Source organism: Bombus pyrosoma, linkage group LG5 (genome assembly GCF_014825855.1).
Source record: "Bombus pyrosoma isolate SC7728 linkage group LG5, ASM1482585v1, whole genome shotgun sequence".
NCBI lineage: Eukaryota > Metazoa > Arthropoda > Insecta > Hymenoptera > Apidae > Bombus > Bombus pyrosoma.
Window position 1 is genome coordinate 867706 of NC_057774.1, and position 20718 is coordinate 888423.

At 39.8% G+C, this 20718-nt stretch overlaps 2 protein-coding genes and 1 long non-coding RNA gene across 13 annotated transcripts in view; 1 reads left to right on the top strand and 2 right to left on the bottom strand.

Moving 5' to 3' along the window:
* Positions 1-20718, top strand: part of LOC122567541 — a 35035-nt gene that overhangs the window by 3249 nt on the left and 11068 nt on the right. For 7 of the 10 annotated variants that reach the window (XR_006316795.1, XR_006316796.1, XM_043726201.1 and 4 more), the window contains exon 1: positions 11373-11526. The exons of 1 other annotated variant lie outside the window; for it this stretch is intronic. Coding sequence is in view for 6 of the 9 variants with exons in the window: in XM_043726201.1 (XP_043582136.1) it covers positions 11464-11526 (63 nt within the window). In the remaining 3 variants the exon portion in view is untranslated. Of the gene's footprint in view, positions 1-7580; positions 7817-11372; positions 11527-20718 lie in introns of those variants that run through there. 2 more of the 10 variants (XM_043726198.1, XM_043726194.1) reach the window with 2 other exon arrangements.
* On the bottom strand, positions 9213-11235 carry LOC122567564. 2 transcript variants are annotated; one of them, XR_006316814.1, is made up of 3 exons: positions 11068-11235; positions 10554-10858; positions 9213-10111 (listed from the first exon to the last, which is right to left on the bottom strand). It is a non-coding gene; the product is annotated as an uncharacterized LOC122567564 (long non-coding RNA). The 2 variants fall into 2 exon arrangements; XR_006316813.1 differs by having other exon boundaries at positions 9213-10858.
* Positions 18321-20621, bottom strand: LOC122567558 (protein PXR1-like). The gene has a single exon (XM_043726229.1). The coding sequence runs from the start codon at positions 20619-20621 to the stop codon at positions 19980-19982; it is 642 nt and encodes a 213-aa protein (XP_043582164.1). The 3' UTR covers positions 18321-19979.

Here is a 20718-nt window from a genome sequence, read left to right on the forward strand (position 1 = left end):
GTTTCTCTCTCTCTCCTTTATACACTCTTTTACCAGCTCCTTTTCTGATTCTAGAGTTCTTTCCTCGTACCTTACTGCTCTTTTTAACGCTTTTACCTTGATTTCCTCTATTTTGCACTCTTCTGTCAGTATGTAGTTTGGTGTTGTCCTGTCTAAACCTAAGATCCATTTTACGTACCCTCTTTTTACCCTATCCAGCGATTCTTCCATGTTCCAACCCCATACCTCTGCTCCAAACAGTGCCACGCTCTCTACTAGTGCTTCAAACATCTTCATTCACCTCTCGTAGTCCTGTTTGAATATTCTTTCTCCCATGCTCCATGTTTTCTTCATTGCTAGGAACAGATTATAAATATCCAATAACAATAAAAAAAATATTTTATTTTAAACTCAGCACGATTCGATATTCTAATTGTTGGTAAGATTACGTTCTTAAGTACGATATTTTCATATAATTTCTAATATCTAAATTATTTCGTAGCTAGGAACATGCAAGTAGATAATTACGGCAGAATGATCTATTTCATAAAAGATTGAAACACACGTGACCTGCGGGCACGAATAATTTTGTGATCTCTATGGAGGTTATTCATTAGGCTAAGTTTACATAGTAGGATGTGCTACTCTGTGAAAAGGGTAGATAAGCTGGTGTAATCGTCAGCGATAACGTCCTCTGAAACGGCTTAATATAACGGCTGGTGCTTTTCCTTGGAACGAACACGGAAATGAAACATTAAAACCGGCTATAGAATGTTTTTTCGTGTCTTTCGATGCCATTAGGCAATTAGAAAGTATAGAGAAAAATGAAAACGTTTTTTTACATTTCTGAAAATTTTACTTACCGATCGATATGAATATTTGACAATTTAAAATTCCCGCCAATTCGTTTGAAATAAGAATGCGGTTAGACGGTCGTGAACGTAGAATATTTAATACGGTCGATGTTTTTTCGCCATTTATTACATAAACTCTGGGGTCTGTTGCAACGTATCGCAAGTAGGGCATAAGGATGACCATTACGTAATCCTCATGAAAGCGAAGTTATTTGCAGATTATATCGTTTATTTTGACGCCGGTTTGAGGTCGTCGAATACAACGAAACATACCTTGCCTTCAGTCAACCATTCTTTACCTTTAATTATTCTACTTTTTAGAGTGGTCGTTTACGCCTTAGGCGAACGTTGAAAACAACGTATACAAGGTGCTCTATAAATTCGGAACACAGTCACGTAATTGAAATAATAATATTTTCTTTCGTAAAGAAATTATTGTCGGGATAGTCTCGAGTATGTGTCAATAATTTTGTTAATGGTAATTATTTATTTCTTTAACGCTTGTAACTTGATGTTTGCCTTAAAAAAATTAGTTTCACGCGTGCGAAAGAATGGCTTTCATGATAATTTATTTGAAGAGCGTATATCATTCACAGTGGTGAGCAAGTGGAACAGAAATAAGACGAAATAGCAAAAAATACGTAAGGTAAAAAGTACGTAAGGAAATTACTTTCCACTTTCAACGACGCGAGGCTCCATTGCTTTCGACGGCGGACCAATTCTATTACGTAAATCAATTAAATCGCCTCCTCTTACAAGTCCTTGCACAGTTTTATCTCTTTTCTATTATTTCGGTGATTCTTTAAAGAACACGACACACTTTCTATAGCATTGTTACAGTATTACGGAAAGATCCTCCTTTTCGTATCGGTATTATCTAAATAATTTTCTATACACGTTGTGTTTAATATTTCCCACATTTTCCTACTTTTAAATAACACAATTTTCCAATATTTTTTCTTTAACATATCCTTCATCGTCGTTTCCAGTGTTTAGAATACACTTTTTATTTGCAATACGATCTCGTAATCTTTTCTCAGGTTGACATTTCCAAAATTCTCTATCCTCGAAATAGTCCGACACATTTTATTTCCAGCGTGATATACAATAATTTATTTAATCTTTGCGTCTTTCACTCTGGACGCGTTTCTCTTTCACGATTAAACTAATTCCTTTGTACGTATCGAGAGAATAAACGTCGGGTCGTCAGAAAAAGAGCGCGAAAATCAAATTGAATCACGGCACACTGAGGAAACTTAGAAACGACTCGAAGTCTCGCGGAGCCGGAGTAAAAGGAGCTCGCGGTAAAAGTGGAACTTTCTTTCCTTCTTTCCTTCTTTCTTTCCCTCGGCCGGCCACGCCGCTTATAAACGATACTTGTTTAATGTTTACGCCAGGCGGGAATAATTTACGATACGACGCGACAGTGCCTGCTAAGCCTGCTAAAGAGACGGGCTCTTCCCTTCTTTTAGCCACTGTGCGAGCGTTTCCTCGACGGACAGATAAACCCTTTTACGCACGATGAATCTTTTCATCTGCACGCGACACAATGTCTTGATACTAATTGCTGATTAGAATACGTAATCAGCTTTTCACGTGTGATTTAATTTAACGTTATACCCTCATAACTTCGCGTTTCGTGGAAGCAATTGTATGATCTTTCTATTTCGTAATGATTCGTGACTTGTTCTCTGATCGTGTGAGAATCAGTTATTACGCAATTTATCCCAAGTTGCTTTAGTTGAATCGTTCGAATAGCGATCGACAGCTCTATTTGATTTTTGATAAATCGAGAGAGAGTTTAGTATAGAAATTCAAAAGATATTTTTCGATATTCGTAGATTAATCGGCACTGAAACACCTTTTAAATTCACGCGTGATAAAATGCGAAGCGAAATATTCCTAAATATCTCCAACGTTTCCAGTCTGAATGAGTCCCAGGTCTGCCGTGTTCCGTGTCGCCGTGCGTTTCTCTACCCCATGTGTCAGGGAGGTTGCAAACTTTCAATCCGAACGTTCAGAATGAATCACGACCAGCGAGTTTGGCAAACGGTCTATGGCATAAAGAATCGTGCTACACGATGAAACTCCTCTTGCCAAATATAACGCGCTAGCCATATCGTACGCCATTGTCTCGAATCCCATCTTCTCCTATGGAGAAGAGTAACGAAAAACCATCCTTCTTTCAAATTTTGAGTAAGTTTCGAATTTAAGAAGGAAAAATGGCGACGAAGAAAATGTCAAAAAAGATATCAAGCATTATGATAGTTTTATGATAAATTAAGTAATGAAACAATATCTAGTCGAGTAAGAGAATTAGTTGAAAAATAAATGGATTCGATGTCGTGATAAATTACTGTGAAATTGGACCTAGAAAATATCACGAATTCGACGATACACGGTATGAAGGAATTGTACACACGATGTTTAGACAGAAATTCATTTTTATCGCGCTTTATCGTTTATCGGAACGCCTACTATAGAAAAGAATCGTTTCAAAGTCTTGAACAGTGAACGTATTTCCAACGAATGTCTATCACATATTTGTAACATCCAAATATAAAGATTCGGTATTAAATATGACGTTCATTCTGTAATAGAAATTCTTAATCGAGAGACAGCCAGAAATAACAGGGCGCTGTTTGAGAACGAATTCGATCGAGGGTCACCGTGTCAACGCGGTTTTTCACGCGTGCACGCGTTCGAGAGTACAACCCACGCGTACAATTCAGCAGGACGCGACGCGACGCTCTTCCCGTCCCACGTTTTCTCGTCTCTTTCCATAAATTAATTATTTTAATAGACCGTTCGAGGACCAACGTATCCGTTGCCATTTACAGTCTCGCGCGTGCATACGAGAAACGCGGCTGGATTTGGCACAGTTGCCTCCGTACTCGTTACCACAAACGATATCGATCAATTAAGGACCAATATTACGTCGGACTAGAATCTCCGTATTAACGTAACGTTTCATTTGCGGCTCTTTTCAATCGAGTAACATCGCTTTACATATAGGCAGAGCGTTTCGTTATATTACAGTAACTGCGAGGTTTGTTTTATTTGTAACAGACTTTCTTTCATTGCGAAGTATTGGAGAAAAGAAATCAATTATACATATTCATTCATATTCTATTCACCGAAAACTTGTTTGTTCTCAGACCACTGGCGAATAGTTTAAGTACGTTTCATCAGCTTTCGATTCTATTCACAACCATTATTACAGTCTTTTATACCGTTGTATTATACCTTGCTATATTATTTCTACGTACAATGCTTTTAATCTTGGACGTATATATGCTGGCTGCAAGTATACACATAATTGCGTATTCACCGTCAATGAAAAATTCTCTACGAATCGTCCGAAACTATGTACCGAATCAAGAAATTTTCCACCTGTGACATACCATTCTGAGAATGCCGCTAAAAAAATTTCCTTATCTTGGCCATTCTCTATTCTTCGATCGAAGGAAAAGATGAAATCTATAAATCGCAAACTTCTGCACTACAGCCAGCCACGATACGAAACGTTCTTCCACTGGCATATCCGAGGTCGACGATGTTCCTTATTCGAAAAGAACTGCAGGATCCGGTCTATCTAAATCAACGAGGCATATTTAAATGCATCTCGTTTAACTGTAAACAAACTGTGTGCAGGATGCTTGCATAAGAATCGCGTGTTCAACAGTGTACCGGCGTTTATACCGAAGGAAAAACACTATGCACACCTACGTTACTATATACGTACCGTTCCACGTTATTTCGCGAACGTAGCGATTTCGTACGCTTTCTCCGGCCACGATCAACAACGATGGGAACAAACCGTGGATAATACGAGCGGAAGGTACTTTGCATAATGCACGAATAGAGAGTGGGGGAGTCTTGGTATCTGACAATCAAGATCACTTGCGGGCCCTCGTCTAATAACTATTTCCATCGCGAGAGATATAGACCCATTGTCCACCGTGCAAGCTGAAAACCAGCCACATTTCACCGCCATTGTTCGAACTACTACGTGGTTTTTAAACACTCTTTTCCCGAGACTTTCCTCGATTTCTCGTCTCCTATGGGCTTTCGTGGAGGGTGTTTGGTCTTTCGTATTTTCAGGGTTTTTGTAGCCAGGGTTTTAAAGGGGTTTCAGGCTGTTGGTTCTGCAGAGTGCGATTATCGTTTGAAGTATCGGTTTGTCGTAGGAAAATTAAATATCATGATAGACGTGTATTTCTTTAATCTACGTTCCAAGATAGATGAAACAATATTTTTTAAAAGCGTAGATCTTTTAGCTTCGAGTCTAGCGAAGTTAACGATAGTACATCCAAGTAGCTAGCTATTTTTCAACATTCGACTATCAAAAATCTCTTTTCCTCGCTAATACTTTCTAAAATCTCTACAAATCTCTACGCATGCATCTCTTCGATACTTGAGATAAAAACATCGAACAAACGATCCTCAATGCACTCACCAACAGGCTCGCGATAAAACATTTCACCACTCCTTAGTTCCACGGATCCTTTTATCCGATGGTACACCTTTCAATTACCAGTCCAGGTATTTAATGTAGGCAAAAGCTGTTCTCTGGCGCGAATCGTTTATTTCTATCGGCCACGTGGGCGATGAATTATCATGGCTGGGTCTCTAACTAACAATAAGCTCGAGGCCGAAAGCTGTCGGTAAACGGCCTCTGCAGAATGCAGAGTCGCGTTTCTTCGTTTGACGAACCGGCCAGAAGCTCTCCCCCTTTCGAGAGCACGACTTGGATTAGGCATCCGCTCGTCCGGCTCGTGGATATATTTACCGTCCTGTTCAAATAATTCTACGCGGGCTGACCTGACCGCCGCAGACACCCGCTCTGCATCGTTCCATGCAATTATTCTTCTTATTTCCTGCTACTCTTGTACTCTGTGTAATTATTCTCGTAATTTATCGATACTGCGACCTTCCGTATAATTATTCTCGCGATTTATCAGTGGTAGCCACTTACACGCACGTGTGAGTCTATAATTCGGAAGAAATAGAGCTGAATTCTATAGAATGGATGCGCTTTTATCTCGTGGTCGATATAAATTTTATCGACGTATAAAAATACATCGAATACCGATGAATCGGAATGGAAGGGTGAAAGGAAGAAAAGAGGAAGGAAAGGAGGGCAAAAGCGAGGAAGGAAGAAAAAGGAGAGGAAAGTAGGAAGAAAACGAAAGATTTGACGCCCGGTTGATCGAAACTGGAAAACTCGGTCGCGCGTGTCTTCGAGTCGGTTGTCACGATCAAACGCACGCCCAAACGATCCGCAATCCGTAAATAGCTCGAGGGAGGTCCGATTTCAGGAAACCATGGCAAAGTTTCGCTCTTTTTCCTCTGCGACGTTCAAAGTTTTGGCACTTTTATCGAAGATTGATCGGAACAATTTCTCTAATAAAATCTTACGCTACAAGAGTAATCGAGAAGACTAGGTGGAAAAGTGATTCAAGTACGTTTTTTTCGAAAACAAATAACTACACAATGAACCGTGGAAACCATATAGTTGTTTAAAGTTTAAATAAACCATATAGTCGTACGAGTATATTCTTTCGCTCGCGTACAAGATATTTTATCAATGTCGGTTTTTAACTGCTTACCTTGAATCTTTATTAATATGGAACGTCTGGAAACACGATGTTTATCGTTTTATATTTATATTTAGCTATTAATATTCTTCGACCCCCTCTCTTACCCTCTTCTCTTTGGTCCCAGCAGAGAGTGTACTTACGCGCTCCAATTAAGGTTTCTCTTCTTTCTCGAAGACACGAGTGCACTCCAGTTTTACGTTTACCGAAGAGTGGTTTATGTCAAGTATTCGATATCAGGGTCGATTAAATGACGTTCTGCCTTCTCAAATAATCGAGAAACCAAAGAGACGAGCCATCGTTCTTCGAACGTTTAGAAACTCTGTAATCGAATTTCAAATTTCAGTTCGTACTCGCTGTAAGCAAAATGTTCCTCGAAAGAGTTAAGCGCATATATTTCGCACGAAAAATGTCCGTGAAAGCGTGCTCCAGTGGATCTCGTATATCCCTGTCTGCCATCTACCGACTGCCTTCAAGCGTTCTGCTTTTAACGCTTCCAGATTTACGCGTCGACCACTGCGTAAATCAGTCTGGAACGAATTCCTCCCGCCTGAATCTTTGCAACAAGACGATCCTTTTTCTTCGTCGATTTGACGAACTCCGTTCGTCGTTTATCACGTTAAACGATATTTCGCTTCCTGTAAATTATAAGCTAATACAAAAAAAAAAAAAAAAACGATAAGAACGAAATCGAATTAAAAAATTTGTTGTAACACCTACGTGCCAATTAATTAGGCCCAAGCGTTGTTTGGCAGTTGTTTCACACTACTGGGAAAAATTTGATATTACGAAGAACGTAGAAGGTTTATCGAGAAATAAGGATAAGCATGTAGCGACGACGTTTCTTGCAGCTACCGTGTCTACGGATTTATTATTTCGTTCTATGGTTGGGAATATCGTATTATATCGTAGTACAGATGGGTAACATTGACCCATGGCGTACATGGTGTGTAAATATGATGAAAACGGGCAGGGTTAACGCGAGTAGATTTATCTGGCTCGCACACGTGGCCCTCCACACGCTCGCCCCTCTGTAAACCCCACAAAGATTGCTCGAACGAGGGGGGCACCCCACCATGTGGCCGTCATTGAGTCATCGAACGCGTGGAGCAGAAATATTAACGCGAGTCTGCGACCGCTTTCGATTCGCACGATCTGCATTAACTGGCAGACTACGCGACGCGTATAACGCACGTGTGCGGTATGCGTAATCGAAAAATACGTCGCTAGCAAACGTGTGTGAAATTGGGTGTACAAATTCGTGTACAAATGTGTGAGGAAGGTATGCTACGTATGTATGTGCGCAGACATAAATAACATAAAGTGTGACGAAGTGGCGTGCTAGTACACGACGCGATGCGATAAGGCACGATGCAGTACAATGTACGTTAATTCCTTGATCTTTTTAGCAGTTAGTTGAGTCAATTACGATACCGCGTCAATTGCAAAGTAAGTAGCGATTGAAGCAAGTAATTCTACTTTTCAGTACTTGAAGCAAAGCAACGAACTTGTTCCAACCAAAACCAACTGGATCGTTTTTGTGCTACAGATATTTATTATAGTCGGAGTAACAAACTTTTGTTTTCTCCGATACGAAACCTTGTACCTTTCTTTCTCCTCCTCGATTAAAGCGTAGAGGCTGGTTGATTATCATTGCAAGCCCTTCGATTCCTAATGCGAAAAGTCGAAAGTAAAGTCAAAGTTGGAACGCTCGAACGAGTGTGAACATCTATATCGCGAGGAAATCGTAGAGTCTATAAAATGTTGCAATGTGCCACACAGTATATGGAGTATATGCTCCAATACGCAAAACAACATTGGTAACCAACGCGCGCACAAGTGGTACGCGACGCGCGAAAAGAAACAGATGGAAAGGTAGAGGTGGAAGAAGAGCGATCCGTCGACTATCGCTGCTGAATTTTATCTGGTCGATCTAATTAACGCGTCACGATCAGAAAGATCGCGTAAGGTCACGCAAGGAACAAAATTCGCGCATCTCATTTTCCACCGCAATCCCGGTGAAGTCAGAGGAAACGCAAGCTGCCTAATAATAGACGTTCAGTGCCGTAGGTCAGGCAGCTAGAAGCAACGTCGACTCGAGTCGAAACACACGATGACGGACCGCGTTTGAGGTTCCACTTGCTGCTTACACGAAAGATCTCGGTGGTTGTTGGAAAACTTTCTTGTACTATATGTACACTGTCGTGTGTTTAAACTACTCGGTTATGTGACAGATTACCGGTCTACGAAAGATTTAGAAAAGAGTAGTTTCGCGGCGTTGGCAGCTTGTATTCCGTATCTGATTTACATTTATGCGTTTATGCCGCTTTATGCCAGAGGTTTTCCGTGGTAGGTATGTAAATTCTGGTTGAACGTACCGTCGACACGCAGCACGAACATTATAAAAAGAAGCTGGTTGGTTATTCCTGGCATCGAAGCGTTCACCTTTGACGCGTCGACTTGGCCGGAATTTTGCTCGTTTTCTGTCGGGCCATCTGCGACCTCGCCATAATATTTGCACGATGCGCGGCCCAGCCGGTATGCAAAGAATCTCGCAGCGGCGTCGCAGTCGCGTTTAATGGTTCGCACGACGTGCACCGGGAACGCGCAATAGAATCAGTTCTCGCGCTTGCTTCACGAGTTTCGTACAAACTTTCTTTTTAATCCGCGGTACGAATCGCCTTTTTCGATCGTTTTGTTCGTTCGCGAATCTTGTAATGTTCCGTGAACTTCGGCCCTTTGGTATTAGATGTTGAATCGAAATGAGAAATTCGAAAGGTCAGATTCAAAATTCGAATCGATCTCGATATACTTTAATCGTGATTCTTCTTTACAAACATTACGAGCATACAAAATACCTAGCTCTAATTTATTACTAGGAGCGAGAATCGTTCTTTCTAATCACGTAACCAATTACTACTATCCACCCATGATCTAACACCGCTGCATACAAATGAAATTACCGTACACCCTTTATCTAAAGCTTTCCCATAAAAGAATTTTAATTCTCTTCTTCTCCCATGTATCGTCGTAACAGGACGATCAAACCGCGCTATTGGAAGAAGCCAATTACCTTAAGTTTCAGATAATCGATAGAAGAGTAAAAATCACGTTCCACGATAAAAGAAAATTGATGTTTTTCTTGAAAGGAAGTCGTGAAACGCGCTGATCCTATCGTGGCACCAACTCCAAGCGAATAGCACGCGTCATATGTTCCGTGTTTCATATCGTTTCAGTAGGAGAACTTGCGGAAGCTACTCGAGACTATCTCGAGTACCCACGAGCTTAATGCAAACTCGCTGTACGCTGCCATCTGGTTTTCGCGACGAAATTTTCTCTAGACTAAGGTCACCGATCCCGTCGTCGAATAATATCAGTCCGTTCCTATTTTAATCTCTTTTTGCTTGGCAGTGATCAATAGGTAGAATTCGCTGGACAAATTCCTTTGGACGTCGCGCGCAACGTGCAACCGCGTTTCGATCGTTCGTTGCACGCTTGATCCGCGTGGTTGCCTTTTTTGGTCACGTCTTGGACGTAGTCCGAACTTTCGTCGGCGGATGATGCAACGGCTCGCATCATCGCGAGGATCGTTGACTCACCGGTCTTTTTGCTTCTCTTCGTCTCTTCGTCTCGGCGCAGCGCGGCGGAGGATCGATGTCGCTTTCGCGCTCTTGATTCCTGACGCGAGAAAGTGCCCAAATCAGATACATGGTGGTGCAATCGTCGATTAACGGCCACTAGCTATCTCGATTATTCTCCCGAGAATCAAAGTCGATTGCAATCCTTGTGTGGTAGATTGCACGCGTAGAATAGAAATTGGGACATATAGGAGATGGAAGGATTTGAATATCTTCTGGGGTGGAATCGAGGGGTTGACATTGTACAACGCTTGGTAGACGTCTATTACGGTACAGGCGTTGGAAATTTTGTCCGATAAAAATAAAAGTTAAAAGAAAGTTCGACGGATCTCGCTTGGATTGGTTCGTTAGGTGTAATAGATATTTTTTATTCATCGATATTGCGTCATTAACTACACGGTCCTTTTTTTCTTTCCGACTCGCTCGTTTAAAAAACAAGAAAAAGAATATTTGTTTATTTAGCTTTCTAACTGTTTATTTACCTGACAGCATGTTTATTTATACAGGCTCCGAACTAACATTTCCTGTTTCTTTATTTAGATTCCTCGCCGTTGTTATCGTAGGTGTTCGACGTTGTATTTTCGACAGGTGTGAAGATAATAATATCGGTACTCGCGATATTCATTCATAAGCGTTCATTCAAGCATTCATAAGTAAAATTCCACTGCACATATTCAGCTTTCCGCATCAGCCTTTCTTAACATCGACCGTCCGAAAAAAGTCAACAAGTCATCGAATATAAGTATCTATTAGCTAGTACCATCTAAACAGACACTAAACTACCCCGCTGGGGGTAACCATCCATATGTATATTTAAGATATAATATTTTACCAAATGTCCCACTGGACAAATTGTAAAATTGCAATAAAATAATTAAAAAAAACAGACACTAAACGTCAACAAAATGCATAATAAAGTTATTTTAATGGAGTTATATATTTTTTTCGTTATAATGTTCGTTATCAACTAGGTGTTCGATCCAGATAATTACTTACAATCAGATTTTATGGCAATCCATAAATCATCCTGTGCGCGTCGCTTTGCTATTTCTCCAACAACCATTTTCGATTTACCATTCGATAAGAAATTCCACAAATAGCAAACTTTTAAATTAGCAAAACTTTCTACCGGCGAATTCAGTCAGGAATACTCGCGAGTAGAATTCGACACGGTCAGAATGGTTGGATGCGATCCAAGCAACAACTAGAATCTGAATCAATTCGCTCGGAAAAAGACGATAAAATCCCTGTAACTGTGTCGGTAGCTTATTTATAAATATATTACCAGCGAAATATCAATATCTCTGGTGATTCAACTCGCGTAAATGCAACCCTAAATACAATTCTGACGCGACTCTCGATCTCGTTGACTCGAGAAGCAGAGGAGTCACTATGACGACCACCGAACGAATCGCTTCGTATTCGCTCGCTCCCCGGTTCTTCTCTTTTTTCAAGGTAATTCTCGATAATTAATTTTCTATTAATATTTGCGCAGACTTTTCGCTTCTATATTTCCTCTCACAACCATTCGTTACTTTTATAATTTTATACAAATATCAGAAAATCACTCTGCGCGTTCATCCGTGCGTTCAACTCAGAATAAACATTTGTCAACAAAATTTACAATATCAGAGATTCGAATTTATTACGAATTATGAATTAAAGTTCTGCGAGGCAATTATACGAAAGGCAATGCGTTTTATTTATCGCTTGCCGTTTATTTGAATTAGAACTATCTTACAAATGTTTATTTTGCTAATGCGATGGATCCGGACCGGTTGTGCGATATTTTCACTGGAATATTTCAAATATGTATCTATGTGCGGGCAATTAATTGCTGACACGAGGATTAAATAGAAATGCGAATGTTAAATACGATTAACAAAATAATTATAGCGATCGGGCTATTGGGAGAAAGGACTTTATAAATTGGAAAACAAGTGAACGAACGGTACGATTGTTTGCATTCGATATCGCGGCATAATGAATTCTCCGTGGAGGAGAACCGAATCATTCTCGATCTCAAGGGCTCATCGGTTATCCAACGTGTTTCTTCTTCGTTATGAAATATCGTGAAGCATATAATCGCGAGATAACGATATAATTACACAACATAATTTCTACCGGCACTCATCAGTACCTGTAATTAAATAAATTCTACGTACTATGTGCGTTTTATTGAATACCATAGTCTCCTCATTGGATGATTCAACAAACAATTCTCGCATATTCTATAACATACGTGTAAAACGATGAAATTCTTTGTTTCGTTTAGAATTAAATATATCGTAACTATTACGTCACATTCGAACCGTCGTGTAGTTGAGAATAGAATTCGTGGCATGAATCATAACGAAATAATTTCACCTTGCTGGTTTGCACGTCGAAATGACGGAGTACTTTCATGCGCAGCCATGCAAATTTTACGTAACTCGAATGCAAATTATTTATCGATTATCGAATGGAACAATTTTCGATGACGATGAAGAACGTTGAAATTCTTTGCATTGTTCGCGGAGGAACGAGGAAGTTTACGAATCGAATAGAATGGACTCGATCTATCGTGTTGGAAGATAAAACGAAATATCGTGAAAGGCATAAATCGTTTTCTTTTTCCGATCGAAAGGACAAAAGGGACGAAGGATTGTTTAAATGGGGCGATCGACGATCACAGAGGACGAGACGGAACGAAAATGGATCGCGCAGCGCGTGGTTCGTCGTCGACGTTTTCGCGTTACACGTTCTGCTACCTTATTTGGTTTCGTCTTCGTGCGAGTCGCGGCACGAAATTGCATAAAAGGCTTCCTGCACGATCTTTCTCGTCGCCATTCTTATACATCGTCCGCATAATGCAATCTCTTTGACTCGTGTCAACGCAAATCCGTTTATCATTGCTTTCACTAGTGAGACTTTATTATGGAAACAGAGGTTCGAATTGGATATAGTTGCGACAAACTGCTTATCTTGTTAGCTGTCTTTCTTGCTACAGCCTGTTACGGATCAGTTACTCGTTCAGGGTTCTTTCCCCTTCCACTTTCGAATTATTCGCCATCCTTTGAACCTCGTTCAGATTCAAACGGCTAATTGTTTTCTCAGCACCGTTTTTACGCTCTCCTTTCTTCTCTGTTTCACATTTTACCTCTATTTGCATTTCGTAACCACGTTTTAATCGCATTTTTACGAACTGATTAAATTTCATCGAACGAGTAAAAGAATGAAAGATTTCACCTAGATTCATGAGACCGCGAGACCGTCGTTATTTCGTTTCTGAATTCTTCGCAAACGGTGCGGCGGCAAAGAGACTCCTTTGAGAATTCACGCGAGAAACGAACGGAAGCTGAAGCGAGAGCGAGGAGGCGCAAAAATCCGTGGAAAACACGCGCTCCCAGCCGGTCGATCTGAACAGCTTGCAAGCTGCAAGCTGCAACGCTGCTCTTTTTCTTCTTATTCGCTGTCCGTGTACACGTATAGCAGCTCGTGTTCACTTCTGAGTTAAACGCGGATCTAAATACGAAACGTGCGATACTCTTACTCTTGGAGACCGTGGGATCTGAACGATTCGAGATACTCAACAATGCGTATACTCGTATATTGCAAGATTTTATAGAAACGAAACGCATCTAATAATCTTTTATTGGAATAAAAACAATCGTTCTGCATCTTTTAGAATTTTTAGAACCTTTCTAAAGGTTGTAATTGGGTATAAAGCAATTAGAACAGACTCGTTAGGAATGTGTGAAACGCAAGGTATAATAGACGGTAGTAAGTGGCTCGTAGATATATAGGGTGATACATAAGGTTGGAATATTAGAATTCTTTTATCTTTATCTTTAAGTTTGTTCGAATTTACCGATACGGCTAATTGGCTTGTAATACGAGACGGATCCACGCGTATTCTTGACATTGCTTCGATAAGACCAAGGAAGCTTTTAGACTCGTCGGCGCGAATAATTCGTTCAATGTTATCAGGAAAGGGATGTTTCAACCGCATTGCGGTTAGCTCGACTACTATCTGAATTAACGACACGTCATGTGCTGGAACTATTATACGTCTCGTAATATTAAAAATGCAATATGACGAATATACAGGGTGTATCGTGATAAGTTCGTACGAATATATGTACTATCTGACCTCGTTTCAAGGTTACAGCCATTTTTGCGTTTCGGTAATCCGCAACTTTTCTTACCTTCGCAGAAGGTTCTCGAAATGGCTACACTCGGTGTGTATTGTTCGACATGCGCGTGAAATTTTTTAGAAAGACTGCGAAATTCTTCGATATGGTGATTGCAAGCTTACGTACGAACCAAGGGTAGCCATTTTGAGAACCTTCTACAAAGATAAGACAGGACACAGGTTCGTATGAACTTTTTTCATTGTTCTTTGGCCACCTGTCCGCTCTTGAAGCAGGTACACCTTGTACAGCACAAGGAATCTGAATTTAATCTCTTTCGTCTCTTTCATGAATGTGTATGTTAAAAAATCGCACAAGGATTTTGAGTTAGCAGATTTACGTTTGCGAATACGTTCAATTATAATCTGCCTAGATCGTTGCAAATTCATCTGAATTTCAACGTACACGTGTCGCGTTACAAGAAAATTACAAGGTGCTGACAGAATTTTAAAATGGGAACGAATGTTGCGGTAAAATACTTGTTAAACAAAGATAGTCGAATACTAGGAAAATAACAATTAGATCGATTTTTGGTATAGATACACGCTTTGTTCTTCTTCTTCTATCTATCTATATGTGTGTGCGTGTGCGTGCGTGCGTGCGTGCGTGTGTGTGTGTGTGTGTGTGTGTGTGTGTGTGTGTGTGTGTCTTTGGTTGCTATCGGTGGGCCACACGTGCTCTTCCGATTATGTTGTGAACGATGGTTTCAATTACATCGACCCGTTTGACTAATGGAATTTTCGTCCAAGTTTCGCAAAGAGTCAATATTTACAATATAATCGAGTGGTGATACGCGAGCACCACCCGGTATATGGCGTCAGCATTGTCCGTCTGAAGAGGTGCACGTGTCCTCATTAACGGGCGTACGTTTCACCGAGTTAGGGTAGAACTTTAGCGAGCGTTCAGAATTCTCTATTCGTCTCGCTGTATACTGTTAATTGCATCTGCACCGATCGACTTTCCACCCCTTTTTTCGTTTCAAACGCTCTTTTCATTGCCTGCTTCTGGCTCTTCCTTTCTTCCTTTTCTTCTGTATCGTTCGTACGTATCAAACAGAGCGTAGAAAAATTATATTTCGGAAGTTAAAATACCCAAGAGCGTCAACGTTTCACCTTGATTCGTCGATAGTTTGATAAAATTTTAACGGAAATTTTAAGCTACCGTCAGAGGCAGCTAAAAATTTCTCCTGTGGCGTCCTTGACACCTTCGATTCCACAACTTTCCTCAATTTCTCGAATGTTCGATGATCTAGGCTAAAGAAATTACGGAATATCGTGGAGTCAGAGTGTCAAGGACACCGTATGAGAAATTTTTAATTATCTCTGATAAAAATTTAAAATTTCGTTTCGAACTTGCAATGGTCGGGTTCAATGTCGCTTGGCGATGATTCAAAGGTCGTTCGAAGGTCAAAACATACATACGATACGCACACGGCTTTTAACGCGTAAAAACATCGTAACATAATCTAGTTTAACTTTCTTTAGAAAAATGTCTTTAGTTGGAATTCTGAAAAGAAAAGAGGCTGTTATTCGTAAGAAACGGTGAAGCGTGCTGCAAGAACGTAAACTACAGTTCCTGTGGATCCTCTCGAGTACGCCCAACTAATTTCACATTCTCGAAAGCGACTTGTTCAGTCGTGGAACTGCGCGTAACAGAGCACGGTGGTAATAGACGAGGGGATTTTTTTTTCTTTTCTTTCTTTCTCTCGAATCCCTCGATGGTCTTAATAAAGAGCAAAGCGAGTTTCCTCTAGTAAGAAACTTAGCTAACGATCCCCGGTTGACCTCCATTACGACTGGCGACCTTTGCACCGCGTCGACGGAAAGCTGGGTCAGAAAGGCGGATGAAAGCGCTGAATGGCGACGCGACCCTCGATTCCACCGGGCTCCTCCTTGAATTAACGAAGGAACGAACGCATCCGCTCCTCGTGCGCGATACTGTGACCATATAAAGAATCCTCGTTTGTCTGGGCGGAAATGAGTATCGTCGTCAGGCTTGTCCGAAACTTCACGATCGAAACAATTATGTCCTTGTAGCAAGTGAATCATATACGTTTTCTCGTCTTTGATTTTTCCAATTTCTATACTCTCTGGTTGCTTCTTCTATTTAGGCGTCGCGAGTGAAATATTATATTTTATATTTTTGACTTACTTTTGCGCGTACAATTATTTCCAAACCCATTATACCATATTGTACAGGGCATCCTGTAGGTATATCCAGTGACGAAAAAATTGTCATTATCTCCTCCACTTATGAATTCTGTTAATGCTCTGGATCGGACGATAGGACGATGCGTTAGCCATATCTTATCAGCCGATATCGGCCTGGTTTTTTAAAAGTCTCTCTCGTTTCTTTATTTTTTAAATATATTTACAGATGGATTCGCTCGATTTGCTTAACGCAGGTTTCTATTATCGTGATTTTTACCTGATTCTTTATCGTAGAATATCGATCAATGGTCCGAGAACAGAGTCATGATTAGGTTGATATCGATCGACGATACTTTGATCGCAACAACATTGCTATAATATCCGCAGTCGTTTTTCAACTAGAATATTACGTAACCAACATGAATAAATATCTGAACCTGGGGGCAAAACACGCGGAGCTCAGAAATCATTATGATTTCAAGCGTTGAAGTAACACGGTTCAAAGAGCCGAACGTATACTACACCTGATAGGAAAAATAGAAAAATTCTCTGTTGCGATACGAGAGTCATAAATTGGACACGATGAGTTCTACGGAACGTCTTGGGTACAATAGATACGGAATGGCGATGGTACAGTGGACTCCTTTGATTCTTTATTTGTATGTTGAAAATGAAATCTTCGTTGCGTATTGTTAGCCCAGAAAGAAAATGGATAGTTCAATTTACGATAACATTCGCAATACTCGATTCACTGTACATGGACGTTTCTTTATTCTGAATGCAAGAATTCTTATATTCTACGTTACTCCAAGTTATATAACCATGATGCGGCCAAAAATACAGCGATACTTTACCTACATGAACCTGGTACAAGTAATTCGTATAATCGGAGTTTGTTTAACCTACTATTTATGATCTTTCTTCGTACAATAGGAATTGTATTAGTAAGTAGAACCAGTATTAGGAGCTATTACGTATTTGCTATACATGAAAAATTAGTCGAATAATATTTCCTTTGGCATCTTGTATACGAATCTCCGAGTTGGATCAGCGAATTAGAAAATTTGTAAGTTACCACATTCCTCAATTAATAATAAACTAACTTAACAAGTTAAGTAACTAAGTTAAATTAATAACTTAGTAACTTGATATCGGATTGGTTGTTCAACGAATCTTTTGCCTTTGAAAATGAGGGAAAGATCGGTATCTCATCGTCGAGTTGTTAAATCTTGATACCTATAATAAGAACCGATAGATAAAGCTTCTAAAAGTGAATGGTAGTCGTATAAATTTATTTGAGCATCGATCGGAGGCTATTCGCGCACGATTCGTAATTTCGTCAGCATGTCGCGACCCATTTCGAACAGAGAAACCTCCGGCAGATGTACGACGGTTATTGCATACCCAGAACCAGCCGTGCCACTCGACGAACTCGCGGATATCGAATGTTTGGCGATGATTTACCGCAGACACGCGGCCCCTATCGATCATACACCGTTCCCATGGAGCGCGGCCACCTACACGGATTTTATTTTCGCGCGCCAATCGACCGGTGAAAGTCACGAATTTCTCATGCGACTCCCTGCATCGCGAACCTCGCTCTTCTTCTCAATACCTTTACAGAAGATACTCCGGTGTCGTACAATTAAAATATCGATCAGCAATCGTGTTACGATCCAAAAACTTTGTTGCTATATTTTTAGTTCACCTTTTGGCCAGTTCCTCTTTATCTTTAAAAAATATTGTAGCTTTTTGTAACATATGATTGTTAGAATCGTTGTTAATACACGCGAAGGAAGTCTTCTCAAAGATCTGCGTTGAAACAGAAACACGAAAGTGAAATATGAAAATTCAAAGGCTGCGAAATCGGAGGAAATAAATTTAGGTATCGAAGGGAGCGAAGTATACAGGAAAATAATACGAGAAATTTTGACTCTATTATACGTAATTTATTAGACAAATGCTCATCTTCCATTTGATACTCGGTATCTTTTAATTTCCTTAGCTACACGTGCACTGAAATATACAGCCAGTCAAAAATTGCCAACTATTTTATTAATTGCGTACACCTATATTTCAAATATTTAAACTAATACTGTAGATTTCGATAGAAATTTTCTTTAAACTGATAGATCTTTGGTTACAGAATTTTCTAAAGTGATAGAAATCCAATTTATCTTCTTTTTTTCTTCTTAGCTGGTTGGATTCTATATAGAAAACACAGCGTAATTCCAAGTTTTCACAGATGGCAACAAAGTTTCGCTGACAATTAGATCAGTACATATTTCGCTATACGCAAATGCATATATTGGTCAAATATGAAGTAAGCTCGCTAAAAATTCCTAAATTAGAAGCTCGTAAATAACCATGTGGCCGAGTAAAAAATAAGCGAAAAATACTAAATCGTATCGGCATATTTTCTACTTGTTTTTGACTAGTAATTAAGTATTTCGCGAGGTTCATTATCGCTCGTGTTTATGGAACGTGTTTATACCATTTATGGTTTGTACTGTCCGTATGAGTTGTCTGACAACGATAACGATAAGTAGATAAAAAATAATGAAATACTGAAATATCGATCACATGTACGATTGCTAATTACTTATAAATATTTCATGGGCGTTTATCGTAATTATTAAAATGTAAATGGGTGAACTATCGAACAAATAGATCGTACTTGGGGATTTTCAAATTAACCCGATTATTTATCTATTTCTAATAAATAAGTAATTAAACAAAACATTCGTAATTAACAAATTATGAAATTAATTACAATTGACGATTGAATTATTATGATCTATATATGTACACATAAGACGTAAAAAAATTACATATTTGTTTAAAAATGTTCGATATCTTGGTCTCTACAAGATTAACAAACGAAATTCACGATTAGGAACTAAGAGAATTATAGTTAAAAGGATAATACAATTAAATCATTTTTCACTAAAATATTTATCAAATATTTCCTTGTTTTTACTTGACACCGTTTTATAAGAAAGATGAAACGAGAAATTAAAGAAACCCTGGTTTAGTTTGATCGATCACGATATCGCCGATGTCTTTTACCTACGTTTTCTTGCGATTACTCAATTCCGGGCATTCCAGATTTCGTCGAAAAGTTCTTCTACGAAGAATCATCGAGGAAGTATCTTCACACTAGTCGCTTTTACGCAAACGTTCGATTCACGATCAGATAATCCTCTTCAATGTTTTACCAGTTCTAACTCCATCCACATGTAGGAACTTTAAGTCAGACTTAGGTCGCGAGAATTTAACACAGCATTTCTTACGTTTTCCCCGTTTTTATAATTTTTTCCTCGACGTGGTTCGACTATTGAAATCAGTATTTCACGATTTTAAGTTAAACTTCGTCTTTTCTAAATGCCTATCGTCAAAATCGAAATCGAACAATTTCAGTACTAGTCAAAATAGGAATTCAAGACTGAGGTGATTAATTACTACGATAAATCTACCACTATCAATAGAGCATGCACCTCTGGTTAAGAACCATTCGGTTGGGTTCTGATTTAGTATGTTTCTCTAGAATCGTACAATTTTCCCGTTATTTGTCACATTTTCTCCTTTATTTCACCTCGATTTTCGTTTTTGTTTTATTCGGCATAATCCTCACGGAGGAAACTCCATTCAAAGTCCTGGTGGACGCTTCCGGATTCGTAAACCATTTTTTCACGATCTTTTCATCGTATACAAAAGTCGTAACGATCTTAGTCCTCGTCGATCTTTCCTTCTTCTCCTCCTTACCACCCAAATCGTTTCGTCTCTCTTTTCTTCTATTCTTTTTCTTTTCCTCGTTCTTCGCCTCCGAATTCTCTTTCTTCAAGGCATCCTTGCTTTCTTCGGAGCTCCCCCTTCCTTCGTCCATTCCTTTTCCCTCCTCCTTCGAAACTTCCGACTTCCGGTTCCTCATCCTCAACTCCACGTCGAACTTTATTCTACCGCCATCACCGTGATACTTTACTTTATCCTTGATCGATTTTGGACCCAAAAGAACCTGCCCACCATCCCCCGTGTACTCTACGTCTCCCATGTTCTGGTCGATCCTCAATCGACAACCGTCGCCAATTACTTTCACGCTACCTCGGTTCTTCGACATCGAAATGTCGCATCCGTCGCCGGTGATCTCGAGGATCTGTTTGTTGGAACATAGATTCACCGAAAGACCATCGCCAGCGATCTTCCTCACCTCTCCTTCCTTCATTCCCATGTTTTTCAAACGATGGTCGTCTATTTTTACGGTCTTTCTCGCAATCCGGTATCGAGTGTAATCGTAGAGGTGTTTCTGTAAAACGAAACGTCCGAGG

Coding starts and splice junctions, on each gene's coding strand:
- LOC122567558 (XM_043726229.1), bottom strand. CDS start 20,621: ATGGGAATGAAGGAAGGAGAGGTGAGGAAGATCGCTGGCGATGGTCTT.